Source organism: Lipotes vexillifer, unplaced genomic scaffold (genome assembly GCF_000442215.2).
Source record: "Lipotes vexillifer unplaced genomic scaffold, Lipotes_vexillifer_v1.1 scaffold788, whole genome shotgun sequence".
Taxonomy (NCBI): Eukaryota; Metazoa; Chordata; class Mammalia; order Artiodactyla; family Lipotidae; genus Lipotes; species Lipotes vexillifer.
The window spans coordinates 1,464,791-1,489,610 of NW_006791862.1; the positions used below are offsets into that span (position 1 = coordinate 1,464,791).

At 37.7% G+C, this 24,820-nt stretch overlaps 1 protein-coding gene across 1 annotated transcript in view; it reads right to left on the reverse strand.

Moving 5' to 3' along the window:
• USP32 (ubiquitin specific peptidase 32) overlaps positions 1-24,820 on the reverse strand; it is a 200,329-nt gene that overhangs the window by 127,923 nt on the left and 47,586 nt on the right. Inside the window, exon 2 of the mRNA XM_007464900.1 lies at positions 8,354-8,481. Within this exon, the coding sequence (XP_007464962.1) occupies positions 8,354-8,481 (128 nt within the window). The remainder of the gene's footprint in view (positions 1-8,353; positions 8,482-24,820) is intronic.

Sequence of the window (24,820 nt, forward strand, 5' to 3'; positions counted from 1 at the left end):
CCCCTGCATCGGCAGGCGGACTCTCAACCACTGCGCCACCAGGGAAGCCCCAAATATTTATTTTAAATAATGGGAATAAACGAGACGTTTACTAAAGAACAATACTGTAAAGAAAAAAAAAGAAGGATAGACTATACTAAGGACTTCCTTTTTAGCCATAATATATAAACATTTTTCAATAAATGACTTGCTATCCTGTAGTTTGTGTGAACATAGGAGGATATATTGCTGTTTCTTCATGCCATTTGTTTCCTGAGAATACACCCTTGAAAATCCCACAGTTGACTGCAATGTTCCTTAATTACAAAATTAATCCTAAAATCACAATTTTTGATGACTGTAAAGTGCTACATATATTTGAAACTACAATATATGTGGTTATATTGTTTATATACTGTACGTATTCGCATTCAAAACTACAATGATGTATATAGTATGAAATGTTAACCATTACACAGCTAATAATTTCTTTAAGTCCATCATTTTTTATAATAGCATATTTGGGACAACACCTCAGATTCTCAGAAAGGTGCTTCAGGATGTTCTTATAACTTAATAGAGAAGTAGGCAGGAAAAAGTGTACCCTAAAGCTGTAAGTATAAATGACTCTGGAGACTTCCTTGGTGGCACAGTGGTTAAGAATCCACCTGCCAACGCAGGGGACAGGGGTTCGAGCCCTGGTCCAAGAAGACCCCACATGCCACGGAGCAACTAAGCCCATGTGCCACAACTACTGAAGCCTGCATGCCCTAGAGCCCACATGCCGCAACTACTGAAACTCACACACCTGGAGCCCTTGCCTGACAACAAGAGAAGCCACTGCAATGAGAAGACTGTGCACTGCAACGAAGAGTAGCCCCCACTCGCTGCAACTAGAGAAAGCCCGTGTGCAGCAACAAAGACCCAACATAGCCAAAAATAAATAAACAAAATTATTTTTAAAAACAGAAATTACATTTAGAAGTACATTAAGGAAGGATTCTCATATTTATCACTTAATGACAAAATTATGGAAATACAGGAAGTTCAACTGTATTTTACAACTCTTCTCCCTATATTTTAATCTAAGTATTGAATATAATAATTCATATTACTCAAAGATAATAGTCTTAAAAGATAATAACTACCATATGCAAGGCAAACATAAAAATCATTTCATTTCTGCTACAAATAGAAATTTATTAGGGACTTCCCTGGTGGCACAGTGGTTAAGAATCCTCCTGCCAATGCAGGAGTCATGGGTTTGATTCCTGGTCCAGTAAGATCCCAAATCCCGCCGAGCAACAAAGCCCGTGCGCCACAACTACTGAGCCTGCACTCTAGAGCCCGTGAGCCACAACTACTGAGCCCATGCACCACAACTACTGAAGTCCGCGTGCCTAGAGCCTATGCTCCGCAACAAGAGAAGCCACCGCAATAAGAAGTCCATGCACTGCAAGGAAGAGTAGCCCCTGCTCTCTGCAACTAGAGAAAGCCCACACACAGCAACAAAGACCCAACACAGCCAAAAATAAATAAATTTTTAAAAGAAAAGAAATTTATTAGGTAGGTACTCAATAAAATACAGCTATATTTATTCCATGGGCATGCAGAAAGGGAGAAAAGGATAAGAATGAATATGCGTTCCTTTTACATTCACCCAAGTTTAGAAAATGTTAGTTGCTTTTCCCACCATTTAGAATTCTTTTTATATAAAATTTCCAACTTCTGTAGTCAAACTCAGCTGAATTTTATCAGCTAAATTTAGGCAGAGGTTTTTAACACTCTCGATTATAAATTAAATCAACCTTATTTTGCCTTAAAATACCAATTAAGGAATATGCTATTGGATAGAAGTGTCTTATCAAGACTGACTTGAAAAGGATGTCAATTATTTTTATCATCTACTACACTAGTCACGTCAGTGGCTCACTTAATACACCAAGGATTCAAAATAAGTGATTATGCATAAGTTATTTTCTATAAGAGTATTTTTTGTACCAATATAAGTAACTTCTTTGACATCTGACATACCACTTAGAACACTTATAATTTATGTAATGTATTTGATGTAATGTTTTATACAAGGAATTCCCTAGTCCCATTATGCTTAACGACATATCAGCTCTTCTCCTATAAACTTTGTTTTTCAATAGCTTATGAAACTGTTTAAATATTGGGATAAAACTTGGCAGTTAAGAACCATCAAGACAATAATGCATATTTTTTTAAAAAGTCCGTATGTAATTTTACAAGAAGGGAGTGATATATTCTGTTATTATCTTCATCTAAGAGAGCCCTTGGAATCCTTTTTGTCTGGTCTTACAAAGAGAAATACAAAAAGAAAAAAACAACAATGCAATTTAAGAACTAGCATGAATATTACACTGAACGAAAGTGATGCAGTTAAGATAAAGACTAGTGGATATTTTACAGATTCTAGTTCCAGAGAAAGATTTTAAACCAGTATCCTGCTTAGTGTTCTACTGTTAGCCATAATGTCAAGACTAGGATTTAATGTAACATGAAAACATTAGCTGCTTTTCTCTGGTTGATATAAACATATTATTTTAGTATATTATAATAGTCAATGATCAACAGCATCAAGAGCTGACAATGGCTAGAGTTGTCAAGAAAGTTGTTATCCATGATGCTAGTAAATCCAACATAAAGGGATGTAATCAATAATACTGATCAACTAACATCAAAACAAAAAAACAATCACAAATCATTATTCTATGGTCAGATAGTCCCCCTAAACCTAGACTGTCTAGTATTGAATTGGCCAAAAAGTTCATTTGGGTTTTTCCATAACATCTTACTGAAAAACCGGAACAAACTTTTTGGCCAACTCAATAAATGCATGTCCCTAGTCCCAAGAGGCATCTAAATGCATTATGAATACCTCAGCATAAATTTACCAACACTAATGGAAAAATATCCTACTAATCAGCTGCTTGTTTTCACATGTTGACCACTATGTCTAAAAACACTCCAGGCTCTATGATTGCTTTTGCTTAAAATGTGCATTTTCCTCAAATTTGGAAAAGGTTAAATGTTCAAAGACTGCAAAGCTAGCAAAGCTAATTGACTTTAGGAGTATGGTTTCTTGGTCATTGTCCTGGTCATTCTTACAATAGGGTTTTGCAGAATATACAATTACTTACAAACAAAACAAGACAAAAACATCAAAATACGCACTGAGTTTATATTATATGCACAACACTCTGGGACCAATTTTTTAAAAGTCACAAAGTCTGCCCGTCAAGAATCATAACTTAGTTGAGACAAGATTTAAATGAACAATTAGTCATTATCTAATAAAAACATTGTACTACATAGTACAGAGGCAGAATTTAATGCCTGTTAAGAGTTTAAGGATGGGAGAAAAACAGTGTGGGCTAAAATTGTCAGAGACAGCTTTATGGAGGAAGGTGGAGTGGAATTTTTATCCTAGACAGCCATCCATAATTGAAATCAATCCTGGGATAGAGATTTAAGAGTTTCCAGTTAAAAGAAATAGTTAAGGAGTAGCAACTATCAATTCACTTGCATCGCATATTTTGTAAATGGTGAAAACCAGTTTTAAGTGAATGTGAAAGCGAGAGGAAATGATTACAAATTAATACTACATGGAAATGTTTTGTCATTAGATTTCTTTGGGGGAATAGGGGTTGGGAGATGGGTGACACACTAAAGAAAAAACACTGAATAATTAAGAGTTAGTGGCCTTGGTTCAGAAAAGTCCAATTTCCAGTAGAACAGTTTTCCATTCACCTTATTTTGACCTTGTTTTCTTAATTCCCTCAAATTCCATTCACTTAATATTTTGTTCAAATAACACATAGTTATTATTATAAGCAAGATCAGAATTACATCAAAATATTAAACTAATCTATCCTAGAAAATAATGAGTCAAATGAAATCAATGCTTTGATTCTAAAAATTTTAAACTGCTTTGAGTTATTTTTCCTTATCCAGAATAGCCTGTCTTGGAATTTATCATAGAAAACTCTTAGAAAGATTTTAAGAAAGATCGCAGAATAGCCATATACAGTCGAATGATTACTTCCTTAGCTTTGCAACTAATCACTTTGTTTAGAAATCCCATCATTTAACAAGATTTTGCTGCAACTACTGAATACAGATCCTCCATTCTATGAGTCTGCCTACCCACTACATCTAAATTCAAACTTCAAAACTATCTGCCCAGATCTATACTTCCATTTTACTTAAAATGTACTATTTCCTCTTTAGCAAATAACTCTGTACTCTGCAAGATGAAACATACTCATAAGTTCTCTCCCTTTCCCAAATATACACAAAAGTTGAAGTCTGTCTACTAACCTGCCTGTTTTGGAGAGATGCCTGAAATAAGCTACAAGCTCATTTTATATAAATGCTGGGACTGTTCCAGAACTGAGCTTAATGGGGTTCACTCATCCTTTGAGATTATTGTATGAGACACTATAAAGACATCCTTTCATGAGAAAATACGAGAGATTAAAGACAGAAGTACTGGGCTTCCCTGGTGGCGCAGTAGTTGAGAATCTGCCTGCCAATGCAGGGGACACGGGTTCGGGCCCTGGTCTGGGAAGAACCCACGTGACGCGGAGCAACTAGGCCCGTGAGCCACAACTACTGAGCCTGCGCATCTGGAGCCTGTGCTCTGACAAGAGAGCCCGCAATAGTGAGAGGCCTGCGCACCGCGATGAAGAGTGGCCCCCGCATGCAGCAACTAGAGAAAGCCCTTGCACAGAAACGAAGACCCAACACAGCCAAAAATAAAAATAAAAAGACAGAAGTCCTTAGTTCCTTATAGTACTTTAAAACTTACACAGTGTTATATGTACTAATCAATATTCACATGCTAATAGTACTCCTCCTCACTTAAAATAAACCTAGATCTGTAAATAATAGGATAAATGAAGTTCACCATCATCACTAAAAGCAGTTATAAGGGCTTCCCTGGTGGCGCAGTGCTTGGGAGTCCGCCTGCCGATGCAGGAGACGCGGGTTCGTGCCCCGTTTCGGGAGGATCCCACATGCCGCGGAGCGGCTGGGCCCGTGGGCCATGGCCGCTGGGCCTGCGCGTCCGGAGCCTGTGCTCCGCAGGTGGGAGAGGCCGCGGCGGTGGGAGGCCCGCATAACGCAAGGAAAAAAAAAAAAAAAAAAGCAGTTATAAAATTTCTATTTGTGCTTAATACTGTGCTAGAGTTTACACACAAAAAAGTGTTAACTACAATGAAACTGAAATTTGAAACTATCATTATGGATTTTACAATTTAAAATTAAGATAATTCTTGGAAAACAATTATTCAATACTTTAATTATTCTAGCCAGTGATGATTCTTAAAAGACAGTCCAAAGGACAGAGACCCTTGAAATAATTTTGGGTGAAATGAAATTTACGAAATATTCACATAAAAATGACGCTCCAGGGAGTTCCACTTCCACCTTAGATGTAGAAAGCCTGAGTGTCACTCCTAACCTAAAAACAAGAAAAAGTCATTTAACTATCATTTCTTGAGCATATCGGAGAAATGAGTTAACAGGGCAACCTGTATCTGACATTTCAAGAAAGATAGATTCCTCCAAAACAACAGCAGGAAGAGGCAGCTACCATGTAAGCGAGTAAGAAAAAAATCAGCTACAATTTTAACAAAGTGCCAATAATCTATTTCCTGTCTCCATAGATTTGGCTATTCTGGCCATTTCATACAAATAGAATAAAAAAATACATGGTGTTTTGTATTTGGCTTCTTTGACTTAGAATGTTTTGAAGGTTCATCCATGCATGTATCAGAAAACTTCATTCCTTTTTTATTAACAATATTCCATTCTATAGATTAGATATACCACATTTTGTTCTATTGATGGACATTTGACTTGTACACTGAAAACTATAAAACATTGCTGAAAGAAATTAAAAATCTAAATCAATGGAAAGACATTCTAATTTTGTGAGTCAGAAGACTTAAATATTGTTAAAATGGCAATACACCCCAAATCAATCTACTGATTCAATGCAACCCCTATCAAAATCTCAGCTGCTTCTTTTGCAGAAATTGAAAAACTGACACAAAAATTCATATGTAAATGCAAGGGACCCAGAATAGACACAACAACTTGAAAAATTAGAAAGATGGGGAAATGACACTTTCTGATTTCAACACTTACCATAAACCTAGAGTAATCAAGACATTATGATACTGATGCAAGGATAGACACAGAAAGCAATGGAATAGAATTGAGAATCCAGAAGTAAAACCTTATGCTTATGATCAGTTGATTTTCAACAACAGTGATAAGACGATTCAATGGGAAAGAATAATCTTTTCAACAAACAGTTGCTCGGACTGTAACAGAGAAGAATAAACCTGACTCCATATTGAATCTATTCCTTTAGCTCTAACCTTTGCGCTCTGTTTCCTGTGCTTACTCATGCAGGCTTTGCACCTTTCGTAAAAGAATGTTGCCTATAGCCTAAAATATACAAGACAGCCCATTCTCAAGGCTCTGACTTTTTAAAGGTATAACACTTTTTCATTCATATAGAGATAAAAAGTTGCAGAACAGAGAATAACATTTGTCTTGCAGGAGGTCTAGGAACATTGTGGTCAGACCTCCGTGGACAGCTTCAAGAACAAAGGCACCAAGAAGTCTGCAACAACCAGCCACACCCTCTCCCCTTTTACTATAAAAGAAGCCTAAATTCTAACTCAGGGAAGATGGTTCTTTGGGACACTAGTCCACCATCTTCTCGGTCTGCTGGCTTTCGGAATAAAGTTGTTATTCCTTGCCCCCACAATACGTCTCTCAATTTATTGAGCTGTTATGTGGCAAGCAGTAGGAGCTTGCCAATTAAAAAATGGACAAGGACCTGAATGGATATCTGTTTATAGGTATGTAGATTTACACAAGTAAATCTTTATACATGATCCAAAGAGATAAATCAGATATTCTGACCTAAGTTTTCCCAGCACCATGAATTTACAGAGACTGACAGTTTTGACTTTAAGGAAGAAGCTGAGGGAAAGAAAGGCTCAAGTTAGTATACATTTGAATTTGGAAGCATCTTGTTTTAAATACTATGGATTCAGTTTAAATCCCTTCCTCTAATGGGCAACTTATATTATCTCATTAAATTGCTAGTTATATCCTAAAATGAAAAATTCTGAATTCCAAATTTTTATATTATACTAGCACTTAAGACAAATAAATTAAAAGAAAATAGGAAGGGCTTTCCTGGTGACGCAGTGGTTGAGAGTTCGCCTGCCAATACAGGGGACATGGGTTCGTGCCCCAGTCTGGGAAGATCCCACATGCCGCGGAACGGCTGGGCCCGTGAGCCATGGCCACTGAGCCTGCGCGTCCGGAGCCTGTGCTCTGCAATGGGAGAGGCCACAACAGTGAGAGGCCCGTGTACCGCAAAAAAAAAAAAAAAGAAAATAGGAAGATGAATTCATACTGAAAAAGAGAACCCAATAAATAGTATCAGGAAAAAAACTAATCCTGTCATAAATCCAAAATAATGACAGAGCAAGAAAGTACATAATTTTACACAAGAATACATGTAACAGAATTAATGCAACATATATCCCCACCAAAAAAAAATAAAAGACTAAAACACACAAAAAATCAATAAATGTAATTTCTATATTATGTAAACCATAAGGTTCAAAAGCACACAGCACGGGTTAGAAATATCAACTGTCACTAATTAGGAATGGTGAATCAAGGTTTTATGAAATACACCAAACTTAAAATTCTTATTATAATTTTCACTGTTTTATTAATTTTTTTTATCATTTCACCTTTCGAATGACATAATACATATCTGTGTATATACCTATAAAATAGTGAACTTAATGTTAGAAAGGGGATATTTATATCAACTTAGCTCATTTTATCTCTACCTAAAAATTTTTAGTAGAATTTAAATAAGCCTTTACAAATTCTAATAAGCTAGTGTTTCATGTACAACATTTAATTTTACAGAATTAATTTAATTAGGTTTTACTATATGGAAAGGTTTTAAATTCAAAATTTATAAAAATACTCCCAACATAAAAATTATATGTCAGAGTGATGAAGTTTATAAGAATAAGAAGCTAGTCATATAAATGGTCCCATGATAATAATCTGTGGCTATTAAAGCCCAGAAGTACACAGAAGCAGAATTGCAGCTCTGCAGTACTCCCATTTGGCCTCTAAGAACACAGCCATAATGACATCTAAAACAAGATCTGTTAACCTACTCAGCAAGAAAAATAACTGTAGAGAAGATTACATCTGTCAAGACCAGGGGAACCCTCAAGAATTCAGGCTGGTGGTAACTATCTCAAAGGAAAACCTAGAACATAAAGATTACCTCAGCAACTTTTGGAGGCACTCCATCCCCAAGCACTTCTCTGATGAAGCAGTGCTGGCCCATGTAATATGAGAGTCCACAGGTCCTCTTGAAGGCATCTTTCAGTCGTTTCAGCTCTACATCTGTAACTGAAATTCAGAAAGAGAAGATGGGTAAGAAACTAGGAGAGAAAAGTCATCTCTCAAAATCTTTACATTTTTTCAACCCAATTCCTAATAAAAATTGGCAAATATTATTTCTCTTTCCAAATAAGTCAAATAGACCCAAAGATATTTTTCATAATTCTAATATTTTCAAATCTAATCTAGAAAATAAATATGCAAATTCCTGACCCACTATTTTCAAATGACAGAACATTAAATTATTCATACAAATTTTAGGCAAGGGTAAGGAAGAGGTAACAAGTACTTCGAATTAGCAAGTAAGCTAAATGGCCTTAAGACGCTGGCATTAATATGTTTTTAGCAGCAATGCACTCATTGCCTCTGGGATAAAAATTATATTATTTCTACTCTTTGAGCATGTATCTATCCATGCAGAAGACACCCCCTAAGTTTAGTTTAGACCGTGTCATCATCTACAAAGAAAGCAACCTATAAATAGATGATTCTAATAAACTGTAATTTTTAGACACCCACTCTCAAAAAAAAAATTACTGAGCCATTACTTTATTTTAGGCATTGAAGCCTTTTTTCCACTGAATAGAACAATCTCTGTCTACAAGGACAGAGAAATAAATACTCTTTAGTATTATGTGGTCAGTACAATCATCACTGTGGAGGCACAGAATTAGTACCTTTATCCCATGCTAGAGAAGAAAGACACGACTTCTGGACAGAGAGGATGATTACTTAAACTTTTAAAGGCTAACCCAGGCAAAATGGACAAGGGCATGCCAGGCAGACATAATAGTTTGTTTCAAAGTATAATGCATAGAGCATGATGTATAGAGCGTATGGAGAATTGTATGTTACTAGAACAAAATGAATAAGGCAGGGAGTAGTAAGTGATAAACCTAAAGCAGTCATTGACCAATTCAGAGAAATTCAGTTCTGTCATAATAAGGAAGGGATTCTGTCAGACACAATTCAGATACAAACTCCAGGCAGACAGGAAACAGGACACAGTCAGATAAAATTCAGATAGTTTACCAGTTCTATAGAGAATGGAACAAATGTGGAAGCAAAAGATAAGACTGCTACTAAGAGAAGAAAAGGAGGAGCTAAATCTGGGAAATATTTAGAAGGAAAAGTCAGTAGAATCTGAAGCTTGACTAAAAGTAGAAGCAATCTAGAATAACACTCAGGATTCTATCCTGGGAAACTTGAAGGATGGTATTAGCATGTAGAAAGGGAATGTACGGAAAAGAGTAAGTGAGGAAATGGGAACTTCCCTGGTGGTCCAGTGGCTAAGACTCCACACTCCCAATGCAGGGGGCCCAGGTTCAATCCCTAGTCAGGGAACTAGATTAGAGCCCACATGCCACAACTAAGGGTTTGCATGCCACAACTAAAGATTCTGCATGCCGCAATGAAGATCCTGCACACGGCAACAAAGATCCTGCGTGCCGCAACTAACACCCAGCAGAGCCAAATAAATAAATTTTAAAAATATTTTTTAAAAAAAATCGTGAGGAAGAAAAAAATGAAAATTCTGATAAGGACATACTGAAAATGAGGAACCTTGGGGAGATCCATTGGGTTTTTACAATTATGAGTGTAAAGCTTAGGAGAGGTTTGATGAGAGTCATCAACCTATAGGTGGCAATTAAAGCCATGAATGAAGAGTACAAATGAGACAGAGGCAAAACTGGGAGAAACCAAAGCTTACAGTACCTATGGAGAAAGAAAAAATACTCAAACAAGATTGACAAGGAATAGTTAGAACAGGAAAAACAAGAATGTAGTCTCCAAAGGACAAGAAAAAGGGCTGGTCTACAGTCTCAAGTAAGGCAGAAAGGGCCAGCAAGATAAAGACTAAAGAGTGTCCTGGCACATAGATTATCATTCAATGAAAGTCTGTGGTAGGGAGGGAAAGTTCATGAGTTCAACAACCTGTAGGGCAATGATAAAACAATAAGAACTAATACTTGAGTAAGTAGCTAGAGAAAAGTATGAATACTATATGCTTAATTCATTAAAAAATGAATTCATAATATTAATAGCCCCAAGTTACTAATTTTTTTTCCTTTTTAGAATGCAAAAGTAAGAAACAGAACAAAGCTCATTTTATAAATTACAATAAAAAAGAAGAAATTACTTCAGCTACCAGAATACCTATTTCTTCAATACGCCTAATTTTCATTAATGGTTTTACTAACAAATTAGGATGCTCATAGTCTAGTGGAGGAGACAAGAAAAATCAATCACTGTGATATAAAATGATAATCTCATACACTGTTGGTTACAGATATTTGAAGGACTGTTTGGTAATATGTTAAAAAAAATAGAAACTAGATGACTAATGAATTTATTCCCTTATAACAGGAGAAAATGTACATATAAGCTTTTTAAAGCATTTGTAAAAGCAAACAATGTCCATCAGTAGAAGACAGATTGACTAAGTTATTGTATATGCACAAAAGAAACTATCAAACATGAAAATACTGCCAGAGATCCATATTTACTGAAAATAAATAGTATTTTTATTCAAAATAAACAAGCTAACAATTAGTTCATCTGTAGATAAGGAATACATAAAAGCATTCATTGTACAAGTGAAACTTTGAAAACTTTAAAAATAAAGATTCAGGTAAGATGGAAAACAAAAGAGAATCAAGCCTAGTAAAATTTTAGGGTAGGAAAACATAATATTAATGCAGTTATTTTAGTTTTAGAAAGAAAAAGCAATTTCTGGAAAAAACAGAAAACTGAACACACGTGGTTTTTCTATCTCCTCTCTCTCCAAAGACTTCACTAAAATTACAGCAAGAATAAAAAAGGACATAAACTCACAAGGACAAAGAGAATAGGAGAAAAAAGAACTGAGGATCTAAGAGGCAGTCAGTTTTTTCTGGGGAACATTAGTGTCTGGAGGAGTGACTGACTTGAGCAGATAAAATAAAATTGAAACCTAAGCACCAGCAGTTGAGAAATGTGAACAAGAAAGTGAACTAACTTACTCTGTCTAGAGCACCCAAAAAAGACTCGAATTCATTGTACCAGTTACCACACAAAAAAAGGGGTGAGGGTAAAAGGTGGGATTGAAGAGAAATTGGTTGAAAGTTATATGAGTGCTTAGACTCTCGGGTCCCTTGCAGCACAACACAGTCACACACCAATCTACCATCTACCCACCCCCGCACATCACTTTTAGATGTAGATATATATCAAAAACCGGAGATACATTCTCTGGAGACACTGACACAGAAAGGCTCCATACATGGAAACACCAGATTTAGCTGAGAGCTATAGGAAGGACAATGAGGTATGAAAAAAGGTGAAGATTAAGTGAGCATTTGCATCCAGCGGTCCTCCCTTGCCCTATTCTCACATATATATCACCTGTGCAGAATCAATGAGGATTCTCCTCTGAAGAAAGTAAATGATTCTAGAACAAAGACCTACTGTTACTGACATGGGGTGAGGGGAATGTCTCCATTCCCCCTTTAGAAATGGCTGGGTTCCCAAAAGGAAAATCCACAAGTCAACAAGTGATATACTCAAACATGTAAGTCTTCCAGTCAATCTTTTAATGCATCACTCTTTAAAATAAAAAGGCAGTTTGGCAGTTATTATAAAGTTAAGCATGTACTTACCTTATGACCCAATAATTCCACTCCTTGCTATTTACCCAAGAAAATACTGTACAGAAACATACAGAGGAGCTTTATTAACAACAGCAAAAACACTAGAAACAACAACCCCTTGATCCTTGAACAGATGAATAAATAAATGTGGTATATCCATACAATGCAATAGTATTCTGCAATAAAAATGAAGAAACCACTGATTCATGCACCAACATAAGTGGATCTCAAAAACTATGCTGAGCAAAATAAGCCAGACACAAAAGAACATATACCATACGACTGCATTATATAAAAGACTTAAAGAGGCAAAACTAGCTGTGATGTCAAAGACAGTGGTTGACAGGTGGTGAAGTGGGGAGTATGTGGCTGGAATTGTAGGGAACAGACACTGCAAAGAGATAGGAGGGAACTCTTCTGAGTTGATGGAAATGTCTTATATATTTGATAGGGGTGGTGGCTACAAAAGTGAATATGATTGTCAAAACTTACTAAACTGAATACTTAAAATCTGTGCATTTTATTGTATGTAAATTATATATCAATAGAGTAGACTGAAAAAATGAATGAACTGCCAAGGAACACCAAAAATTGAGGAAGATTCCAAAAAGAAAGGTACCAAAGCAAACAAATGGAGGAAGGGAGAAGGGGGAACAGAAATAATGAAGAAAGAAGAAAAAAATATGAAAACCTCCAAATATTCTCAGAAAAGGAGAAAAAGAAAATTGCATCCAAATAAGAATAGGGTACTATAAAAATATAACAAGGAAAAAGTACAAACAATCTCTCCTGTACCTTTTCCAGAAAGCTACAGGAGAATGTCCTACAACAAAATGAGGGGGTAAACAAAGGAAAGAAAAGGGATCCAGGAAACACTGACTGTAGCATAAGAGAGGTAAAGGGAATTTCTAGGATGATTATGATATGATATCTCAGCAGGACAGCTATGCATAAGCCTAGAGAACAAGACTAGATTAGAAAGGAAGCACTCCAGAATAAAAAAGGAAAGCATGACAGTAAACTAATACATTTGGAGAGTAAACTAATATATTTGACCACAATGGGAATAGCTTAAAGAGGTATTTCACCTTCAAAAAATAAATCTCAAGGGCTAGTTTTACTTTAGGTTTTTCTTAATCTAAGGAACTGTAGAAACATTTCAAGTCCACCTATAACACCGTCATAAGAGTCAAGAAACTAACCAGAATCTTATTGAAAACTACAGAAACAGAACTAAAATCCTTCCTCAAACAGGAAGTGTGAATGAAAGACAAGGGAACACCCAAGGCAAAGAACCAAGGGAGAAAGTTTTCTTTTCTCATATCAAAACAGATTTTCAAGAGAATTTAACACAAATCTCATCCAACAAAAAGCCTTGGTGATTTCAAGACATCTCAGTTTTCAAAAATATTCCATTAGTGAGAATTAGCAACTCACAATCAAATACCGAGATACGGTAAGAAAAAGAAAGTACTTGATAATCACGTAATGATTATAGCACAAAAGTAAAAGCAATTACACAGAAAGGGCAAATACTGAAACAGAGATAAAACAAAGATTATGGTCCTCACCACAGAAACAGAATCCTTCCAGTAAGACGTTCCTGAAATGCAATCAATCAATCAACAAATCAATAATTAATTAAAGGCTACTGTGCCCTTACTGATCATATGCCCAAACACTGTGCTAGGCCATGAGGAACACAAAACTAGTAAGACCTCCAAGTCTGCTTTCAAGGAACTCACAGCTAAGAGACAGACTCATGAATAAACAATGACAATATAGTAAACATAAAAGACATAGTTGTGCACAGAGGAAGAACATCTAAAAAGGGGGAAGAGTACTCTGAAACTACATTATTAAGCACAAGTTAGAGCAAAACAGATAGCTAGGTGCATCTAGTGATGATTTGCATATATACTTTCTATAAAGATCTCCTTGTGAATTCTTTTTACATTTGGTCATCTATAGCATGACATTCTCAAGACCTATTTGATCTATAATAAACCTAATATAGCAACTTATCAGCATAAACAACCTAATCACCAGTTTTTAAGAGAAAATGGTAGCCTTCTGAGCTAAGTAAGATTTACAGGTTATATCAGTTGATATAACTGTGACTAACATGGCTGATTTGAGTTAATTGTAGCCACGAATTTGTGCTTCCTGGACACCTTCTCATCCAAGACTTTCCCACCCTTTCTCATCACCTGGCTTTCAGAGCAGGGTGAAAGGCAACAGTGTACTGTGGTGAGCTAAGGCGTGGACACTGAATTCACTCCAGGCAGTCTATGTCTCACTGAAGGACTACATATTCAGGGCCGTGGGCGCTGACAAGAAACCTGTGCTTCTTTAATACTCTCCGCTATTTCTGAACCACATTTCATCTGATCCTTTACCATCACTATCAATAAATATCGTCCAAATAAATGAAAATATATGTGTAATTCCAACTCAAAAGGCCAGAAACATAAGGCATCTCCCTTACACTTGACTATTCTCAGACCTCACACTGGGAAGAAAAGCTGTATGAATAAAAATATTCTGTAGCTCCTCTGCTCTGGAACACAAGTTCAAGCATAAAAGGAATTACTGGTGGTAGTAAAGACTGATGATGCAAACCTCAAAAACGGAAATACCTACAGGGAGCAGGAGGGTACTATAAATGATGAAGTGGGCCAGGTGGGGTCTGTGGAACCCTAGAGAGCACATATTCCTCCTACAGCGTGAAGCTGCTTCTAAGTTCCAGGCCTATGCTGCAATGTGGCAATGAGGAAACCAGGAATATAAATTTTTTGTGAAATCTCTCCACATTAAAAGTGTTAGCAGCTAATATTAAAAAAAAAAAATTAATCAACATGCAGTCTAAATATGGCCCACCAGCTGCCAAGTTTGGCAACCTCTGGCCAAATGGTTAACGGCACAAACAAAATATATATATGTTCGAATCCAACACAGTCACTTACATATATATATATATGTATAAAACAAAGACAAAAACAATGGATGCCCAATAATGACAGTCTGTGGGGAGGAGGAGATCTCTAGCAGTAATGAGAGCAGCCCCTGTTTACTTTCTACTCCTGACTCTGGAGGAAAGTTGTGAAAATGAGGACTGGAGAAAGGAGGCAAAAGTCCAACAAACAACAACAAATTTTTCTTCCCCTATCCTTTTCCTCCTTACCTATAGACTAATGTTACCATCCCAGCAGATCCAGCTGCCACCTAACACTGGAACAAAGGGGAGGGAAGGAAAAGAGAGCAAGCAGAAGAGGAAGGGAAATATCAAGAAGAGGAAGGCAATTTCTGTAGGTTTGACAGACAAGCATACAGAAAGTATTGTCATTAATTGTAAAGAACTACCCAAGTCAACCCTTAGTACCTTCGGGGCATTGGTTCCAGGACCAGCAAACCCACCCCACCCCCACCCCGATACCAAAATCCACAGACGATCAAAGCCCCTTATATAAAATTGTGTAGTATTTGCATGTAACCTACAAAAGTCCTCCTCTATACTTCAAATCATCTCTATATTCCTTATAATACCTAATACAGTGTAAATGCTAAGTATCAATAAATTGTTGTAAATACAATATAAATGCTGTATAAATAGTTGTCTGTGTGTAGCAGGAGTGGCAAATCGAAGTTTTGCTTTTTGGAACTTTCTGGAATTTTTTCCCCCAAATATTTTTGATCCACACTTGGTTGAATCCACAGATGAGGAACCTGTGGATACAGAGGGCCAACTGCATTAGATTTGACCATGAGTGCTGTCTTACTCAAAGCCAGGTTAGTCACATAAGTATCATAAGCACTTTTAATTAAAAGGTTATTAACATTCCCAAAACTTATGAACAAAATAAAACCTCCCTTTGTAACACAAATTTTGCTATCAACATCACATAAAAGACGCAAGTCAGGAGCCATATGGTCTGAATAGGTCAAAGGTTCAATCTGATAATTCTGCTGCATGCACCGGCTATAGGTTGGGCTAAATATTATATTTACTCGAAGCATGGGTACATTCATTTGCTATATTTACTAAATTTATCTATAAAGGCTCCTAAACATACTTGAACTAAAGTCACATTTTATGAAGACTACGTTGTATCAGATTAAAGAATGGAGCTCATATTCTATATTTAACCCATAGATCATACACAAGACTAGTTTAGAGTTCAGTAAATCCAAGACGTCTCTAGAGGGTATTTTAAAATTTTAAAAATACAAACAAGAGCAGAAAAAACAGGGACTTCCCTGTAGATCCAGTGGTTAAGACTCCGCACTTCCAATGCAGGGGGCGCAGGTTCAATCCCTGGTTGGGGAACTAGGATCCCACTTGCCCCGCAGGCACAGCCAAAAAAAAGAGCAGAAAAAACATTTTACGGTTGTCTAGCAGTTTCTAGTTACATAGTAATCCAAGCATGTTCTGAATGGCCCCTGCAACAACATGAAATATCATGAAAACTGAAAAGAACTAAGTATTTCACCTAATTATATACAGGTATCCCCCACTTTTCAAAAGTTCACTTCATGCCTCTTCGCTTTTATGAGAAACCTACGTTAGCACCTGTTTTCGCTAATCAAAAGAAATCTAAAGAGGATTTTTGCTTTTACAAAAGATGGTGAAAATAGCTTTTAGCATTTGTTTTGCAAAGAACTATTATAGAGGCATCATGCATCCCAAGTAGCAAGAGTGGCATTGCCAAGCTCCTTCCCTGGGAACTACACTAGCATCTCAGCATCAAGCTGCCATAGCTCTGAACTATGTTTGTGAGCATTTATGTTTTATCTCAATTTATTTTGTACATTGTTAGCAACATGTGTCCTAAGGTGACTGCCTCTTTGCTTTATGCCATTTCAGCTTACAAAAGGTTTCACAGGAATGCTCTACTTTCAGATAATAGGGAAAACCTGTATACAATAGTAGGCAATAGTGTGTTGGGTGCTATGGGGGATACAAAAATAAACTATGGTCCTTGGATTTAAAAGCTTATAATCTGTCAACAAATATTTGAGTGTTTATCACAGGCCAGGTGGGCACTGTGTTATACCTTTATTCTATTAGTTCTTAATCCTGGAATCAACTGAGGAGCACTTAAAGAATTCTGATGCCCAGGCTCCATCCCAAACCAATAAATTCAAGTCTCCAGAAGTAGCACCCAGGGATTCAAATGTTTGCTAAATAAATGAATACATAAGTAACATACCAATAACCCAAAGTAGACTGTAATAAATACCCTAAAGGGTATAAACAAGTGATATTGAAGTATAGAAGAAAAGATTACAAGGGAGGAATCTAGGAAAGTTTCATAAAAGGGGGTCAGTTCCCATACTAGAAAGTGAAGAATGAGTACAAGACAGGGAGACAGGAAGAACATGTCAAGTATCAGTAAGGGAGTGAGCAATGACACAGAAGTCAGAAGATGTTAGGAATGTTTAGAGGACAGTTTGAGAGGCTGGAATGTAAAGTGTGGGGACTGCAAAACAGAAAAGTATGGGAAGAGAAGTGGAAGGAATATCTAGGGCGATAAATATGCTAATGAGTTTTTACTTTTTCAGGAGTTATTCTGGTAAGAGTGTGAAAGAAGTATATAATAAGGTGTAAATTTTTTAAATTAGGAATGCAAATCTAGAAGCTAATGAAAAACTAAATCTAAGACTTCTATTAAGTGCTCAGTGTTCATATAGACACAACATATTCCACACTGATAAAGTTTACAATTTGAAAAAGAAAGCCAGAGAGACATACATCAGCCCTCATACAAATCCATCCCTCACTTTATTTCATTTTCTGATAACAGAGAAGAAGGAAGAAGGGCCACTCGGCCTCGGCTTGAGATCTCCAGTATTATGGAAAAATGTCTACCAAAATGCCCATCATTCGCTCCCTGGCCAAAGAAAGAAATGAGGCAGGAAACAGAAAGAGAACAAGATTGAGGAAAAGAAGGCAAATAGAACAAGAAAGTTAACAAAGTGAAAACAGAAAGATTAGAGAGAAAATATTAGACAAAGAGGCACAGGAAATCAACATACATTCCACTGGTATCCCAAATTTTAAAAGCTGAAATAACAAGACTGTCACTTCTGCTGCAGTCATAAACCTGCCCAGGTTCAAGAGGAGCAACCACAGATTCCAATGTGTCAAAGTCACATTGTAACCAGCTTGTGGGATGGGAGATATTTGTCATAGCTATCTTTTGAAAATATAATCTGCCATAAACACGAATACTAAGTATTACATCTGTACTGGGTTTTCTTTTCTCCATAGGCATCTGAAGAATTTCACATATTATACTACTCTTCTAAATATTTACAAATCTCTGTAACACAAGTTAGATACGTAAGTACTAAAGAAAATGGTACTTCCATCAAAAGTGTTACTAAAGAAGTTGGCCCTAAAAGAGTCAACCATACAACTCTCCTTCAGGAATACTAAACCATTACCTCTAGCCAAAGAGAGCTAAACTGAAGATTTAAACTTTCAACCCCATTGGGAGAGATCAAAATCCCATCTGTACTATATCTAAGGGCACCATTTCAGAAATTACGAGTAACCTAGCCTTAGAGAAAAAAAGGGGGGGGGCAGGGAGAGAAGACTGTGATCTATTTCTTCACAAAGAACTTTGGTATCTAAAATCTGTAGAAAGAAGGGTGGCGGGGGAAAGGAAGGAAGGGAGGGAAGGAAAATATATTCCAAGTCAAAAGGATAAAAAAAAATTAGGTTAGCTTTACTTCCTGATCTGAGGTTCTAAGACCATTGAGAGCCTTCCTTCCTGAAAGTTTAAATGAATATTTTCTCTTTTCTCATAGTCAACTTGACTTGTATAATGAAGTACAACTTAGCAAGGCAACGGACACACTGTCCTTGGGAAAGAAAATCAAAGATGAAACAGACCTAGTTTGTTATAACTGTTAGTTTGTTATAACTGTTTTAAAAGAGGAGGTGGAAGCATAATCTGCCAAAAAAAAAAATTCATTTACAAAGCAGAGCTATCAAAACCAATTCTGTTTCACCTTGTTTTAAGCAATAAGTATGTTCAAATCATTCAACCAGGGATTTCAGAACTTTCTCTAATTCCATCATTTTAATGTTATAGCCCACATACCCTATATATTCATTATCTGTAGTTCTTAGAGGCAGTTCCTAATTGCATGTGGCCTACAAGAATAACATTCCACCTAGCTGTTATTAAATTGTACTTTTAGCTGATTTTTTTCAACAATCACTTATTAAATGATCTACTATGTGTCAGGCACAGTCAAAATGAATAAGACATAGTCCCTGCATTCTAATACTTCAAAATTTAGTAGGGAAAAAAGGCACAACCAAAATAACTGCAAAGCCAGACAGGAAATGTTAAAGAGGAGGCATTAAAATGGAGTCCCCAGATAGCGAGTGATTAATTGTCCCAGCTGGTAATTAAGAAAGGCTTCCAAGAGATGTTGACCCTTGCAGGATAGGAGTTCACCTGGCCAAAAAGGGCAGAAGTGTAATCCATGTAAGGAAAACATATAGTAAAGTAGCGTGGATAATCAGGGGATTGCAGGTAGTTTGATATAAATAAAGTACAGGGTACAAGAAACAGAGCCACAGGAAATGAGGTTGGAATGATAACTGGCAGATCAACAGAATCCTTTTTTCGAGGTGATAATGTTCCCAGGTAAAAAACTATACTTTCTAGCTTCCCTTGCTATGGAACTAGAAATAGCCAATGAAATGTAATAGAAATTGCTCCAAGAAGACACCTTAAAAGCTCCAGATAGCTAGCAATGTCCTTTTGCTATTATCTCTACTTCCCACCTGGATCTCAAGATGGGATGGCTGCCTCTCCAGAAGCCATTTTACACTGTAAGTGAACTTGAAGTTAAAAACCATACACTAAAGATGGTGAAGTCAAAGAGACAGAAAAAGCTTAACGACCATGGAATTGCCATACAACCTCTGGATATTCTATCTCCAGATTTATGTATAAGAAAAATAAAGAACTATATCTCACATATTTTCTGTTTAATATTCATCCAAACTTAATCCTAGATAGATAGAGATATCAGATGCAACTGCATGGAAGGACACTCTAAGCTATTCCTGAGTTTTAAACAAAGAAATAACAATCAGATTTATGTTCACACTCATATTAATGTGTTTAAAAGACTGGGAAAAGACCAGATAAGCAGCATAAAGAGCAGTTGAGAGGCTACTGTGTTAGTTCAGACAAGAGTTGAGGACTTAAACTATAAAAGGGAGGTAAGGTAAGGCAGATTCAAGAGATATGAGAGTTGACTGAACAGAGTTCAATGAATAATTAGCTGTGAAAAAAACAAGAAAGAAAAAAGGATCTTTGGTGATTTCTAGATGTCTGCTTGGTTCTAAGTTATACTCAGACTTGATGAAGACCAAGTCTATAGAAAAACTTGAATATTTCACATTGTACAGCTGACCTTTGAACAACGTGGGTTTAAACTACTCAGGTACACTTATACGCAGATTTTTTTCCAATAGCGCAGATATTTTTCCAATAGTAAACACAGAGGACTACGCCATCCGCCATCCGAGGTTGGTTGAATCCTCAGATGCGGAACCACAGATATGGAGGAACCTTGTATACAGAAGGCCGACTGTAAATCATACACAGATTTTCAACTATGGGTCAGCACCCAGAACTCCTAAGTTATTCAAAGGTCAACTGTATTTACATTTCTGTTATGGACCAAATGAATGTCACTAACAAAATTCATATGCTGAAGCCCTGACCCCCAGTGTGGCTGCATTTGGAGTTAAGAAGTAACTACTGTTAAATGAGATTATAAGGGTGGGGCCACTAGATTAGTGTCCACCTAAGAAGAAACACCAGAGTGCTTGCACTCACCACCTCTCCCCCAGCTCCCCACATACACACAAAAGCCATGTGAGAAGCCAGAGAGAAGGCAGCCATCTGCAAGCCAAGAGAGTCCCCATCAGAAACCAGATCCTGCCAGAACCCTGATCTTAGATTTTCCAGCCTCCAGAACTGTGAGAAAATAAATTTCTGTTGTTTAAGCCACCCAGTCTGTGATATTTGTTATGGTAGCCCAAGCTGATTAATACAGAATTTGGTATTGAGAAGTGAGCTGCTGCTATAACAAATGCCTAAAAATGTGGAAGTAGCTTTGGAACTGGGTAATGGGTAGAGGCGGGAGGAGTTTGGAGGCACTTGATAGAAAAGGCTTAGACTGCTGTTAAGGAACTGTTGGCAAAAATATGGACATCAAAGGCAATCTGGGGAGAGTTTAGAAAGAGGAGGGCTATGGAGAGAGTCTCTGTCATCTTAAAGAATACATCATGAACAGAATGTAGGTTAGGAATATGAATGCTTAAGGCCATTCTGGTGAGACTGAAACCAAGTCCCCCTAAAACCAAGTTCCCCTGCAGAGTTTATGATTAACCTCTCTATCCAAAACTTTATTCCCTTTCTTGTCCCACCCCTTTACCCTCAGGATTGAGGAATATCAAAGAAAAGGGGGGACTGAAACCAAGTGGGACCCTGCAGAGCTTTCCTGGGTACTAGGCCCTCTGTGTCCCCCGCTTGTTTGACCAAAGAGCAGACTCAAGCAGTTAATGATTAGAGAAATGGAAAATGCAGAAACAAAGGAAAGCAGTCAAGCAAGAGAAGTAATAATAGCTTGAACAATGGAGTCACAGGACTAAGTCACTGAAGGGATACAGATAACAGTCTGATGTGTATCTTTGAGTTGTTCTGCTGAAACTAAGACCCCCAACCCAGTGGAGGATGGTAACTACAAGCTGACCACAAGCATGACCATAAGCACATAGACCCTAAACTGGTTGGAACCAGAAAGTTGATGATTAAGATTCCTGAACATTACCACCAACCAATCAGAAAAATGTCCACTAGCTGATCATGTATTCTGTGACCCTCATCCCTAATGCTGCCTTTTAAAACCCCTGCCTGAAAGCCACGGGGGAGTTCGGGTTTTTCGATCATTAGCTACCCACTCTCCTTGCTTGGTGACCTACAAATAAAGGCCATACTTTCTTTCACCACAACCCAGTGTCAGTAGATTGGCTTTACTGCGTGATGGGCAAGTGAACCCAAGTTTGGTTGGGTAAAAAGATCTTAGGGACTTCCCTGTGGCGCAGTGGTTAAGAATGCGCCTGCCAACGCAGGGGACACAGTTTTGAGCCCTGGTCTGGGAAGATCCCACATGCCCCAGAGCAACTAAGCCCTTGCACCACAACTACTGAGCCTGTGCTCTAGAGCCTGAGAGCCACAACTACTGAGCCTGTGTGCCACAATTACTGAAGCCTGCGCACCTAGAGCCTGTACTCCGCAACAAGAGAAGCCACTGCAGTGAGAAGCCTGTACACTGCAATGAAGAGTAGCACCCACTCACCGCAACAAAGACCCAACACAGCCAAAAATAAATAAAAAATAAAAATTAAAAAAAAAAGATCTCAGACAGAAATGAGGAACAAAAAACTGGAGGACAGGTGATCCTTGCTAAAAAGTGACAAAGAACTTGGCTGAACTGTTGTCATGTTCTAGTGTTCTGTAGAAAAAAGAACTTTCAAGTGATGAAACTGGATATTTGGGTGAAGAGGTTTCTAAGCAAAGTGTTGAAGACTTGTTTTTCTCTTACTTGTTTTTAGTAAAATGTGAGGAAAGAGATAAATTGAAGGAATTGTTAAACAAAAAGGACCCGGAACTTGAAGGTTTGGAAAATTCTCAGCCTATCCATACTGCTGCAAAAAATGATAAAGGCTTGATCTGAAGAGAACACTAACAATAGATGTGGCTAACATCTATTTGATAAGGAGGTGAACCACAAACTTAATCAACCACTTCAGCAGAAGTCAGGAATAAAGATGGGATTATAGGAGCAGAAACACTGCTAGTTGGGACTAAAAAGAATAGAAAACAAATGGGACAGAATGAAAGAAGGCTGTCTGGGATTCTACAGGATGGAACAATAGTTACCAGCTACAAACATGCATCATCCTTCAAGAAAAGACTGACCCCAAAGGCGATTCTGAGAGGGCAGGGCTGCCACTCCCACCACTGGCCCAGAGGGTAGTTCTGGCTCTTCCTCATCTTCAAAAGGTGCGGCCTCCTTGGTTTGCGGGTGGGGGACCAAGATGCCACCACCCAGTGCCTCAAGAGCAAGGCCATGGCCCAGGGACTGGGGGCAAGGCTTCCCCACAGAGCCTTGGGGGTGACGCTGCTTCCCCAATGCACCTGGAGGGCAGTGCATGAAACCAAAGAGGATTATTCAAGTCTTAACATCTAACGGCCCTGGTAGTGCAGTGGTTAAGACTCTGTGCTCCCAATTCAGGGGCGCAGGTTCAACCCCTGGTCAGGGAACTAGATCCCACATGCATGCCGCAACTAAGAGTTCCCATGCCACAACTAAGAAGCCCACGTGCCGCAACTAAGAGCCGGCAAGCCGCAACCAAGAGGCCCACCTGCCACAACTAAGACCCAGTGCAACCAACTAAATAAATATTAAAAAAAAAAAATCTAATGGAATTTGCCTTTGTAAATTTCAGACTTGCTTGAGAACTGTCACTCCTTTCTTCTTTCGACTTCTCCCTTTTGGAATGAGAATGTATATCCTATTCTGTCCCAGCATTGTATTTTTGCAAGCTTATCTCCAGTTTCATCCACACCTGGATTTAGATGATATTCAGATGAGACTATAGACTTCAGACTTTACAGCTCGTGCTGGAATGAGTTAACACTTTGGAGGCTGCTGGGATGGAATGAATGTATTTTCAATGCAAGGAGGACATTAATTTGGGGGGGCCAGCGGGCAGAATGTTATAAACTGATATGTCCCCAAAAATTCATATGTTGAAACCCTAAACCCCAGTGTAGCTATATTTAGACTGGAAAGTAATTAAGGTTAAATGAGGTCAGAATGGTGGGGTCCTGATTGTTTAAAAATAAGATTAGCACCAGAGAGCTTGAGAACTCTCTCTCCCTTCAAGCACACAGGAGAAAAGCCACTTGAAGGCACAGAGATAAGGCGGCCATCTGCAAGCCAGGAAAAGAGCCATCACCAGAAACCAAACCCTGCCAGAACCTTGATCTTGGACTTTTCAGCTTCCACAAATGTGAGAAAATTAGTTTCTGTTTTTTAAGCCACCTAGTCTATGGTATTTTGTTACAGAAGACCAATACAATATTTACAGTACCAATAATAAATAGGCCGACTCCTCTTTTCTAATTTAGATAGAAAAGCTATTTAAATGGCTTTTGCAGGATCAGAGGAAGGGATTAGAACTCACTGTCTTTGAAAGGAAAGTAAAAGTCTGTACTTTAGTGATCTCACCAAAAAAAAACCCAGTGTGAAAGAAAGAACAGCACAATGCTCATCTCTAAACTCTTAAATTTTTTTTTTTTATCTATACCAGTAGTTATCAAACTTTTTCTGCAAAGACACAGGATGGATGTTTTCATTTCCACGTGCATTCCCTGAACTCTAGTTGTAACTACACTCTTTTTACTTCCATTTAAATCATATAGGGGACTTCCCTGGTGGATCAGTGGCTAAGACTCTGCACTCCCAATGTGAGGGGCCCGGGCCCTGGTCAGGGAACTAGATCCAACATGCCACAACTAAGAGTTCACATGTCGCAACTAAAGATCCCACGTGCGGCAACTAAGGCCTGGTGCAGCCAAATAAATAAATAAATAAAAATTTTTAAATAAATAAAT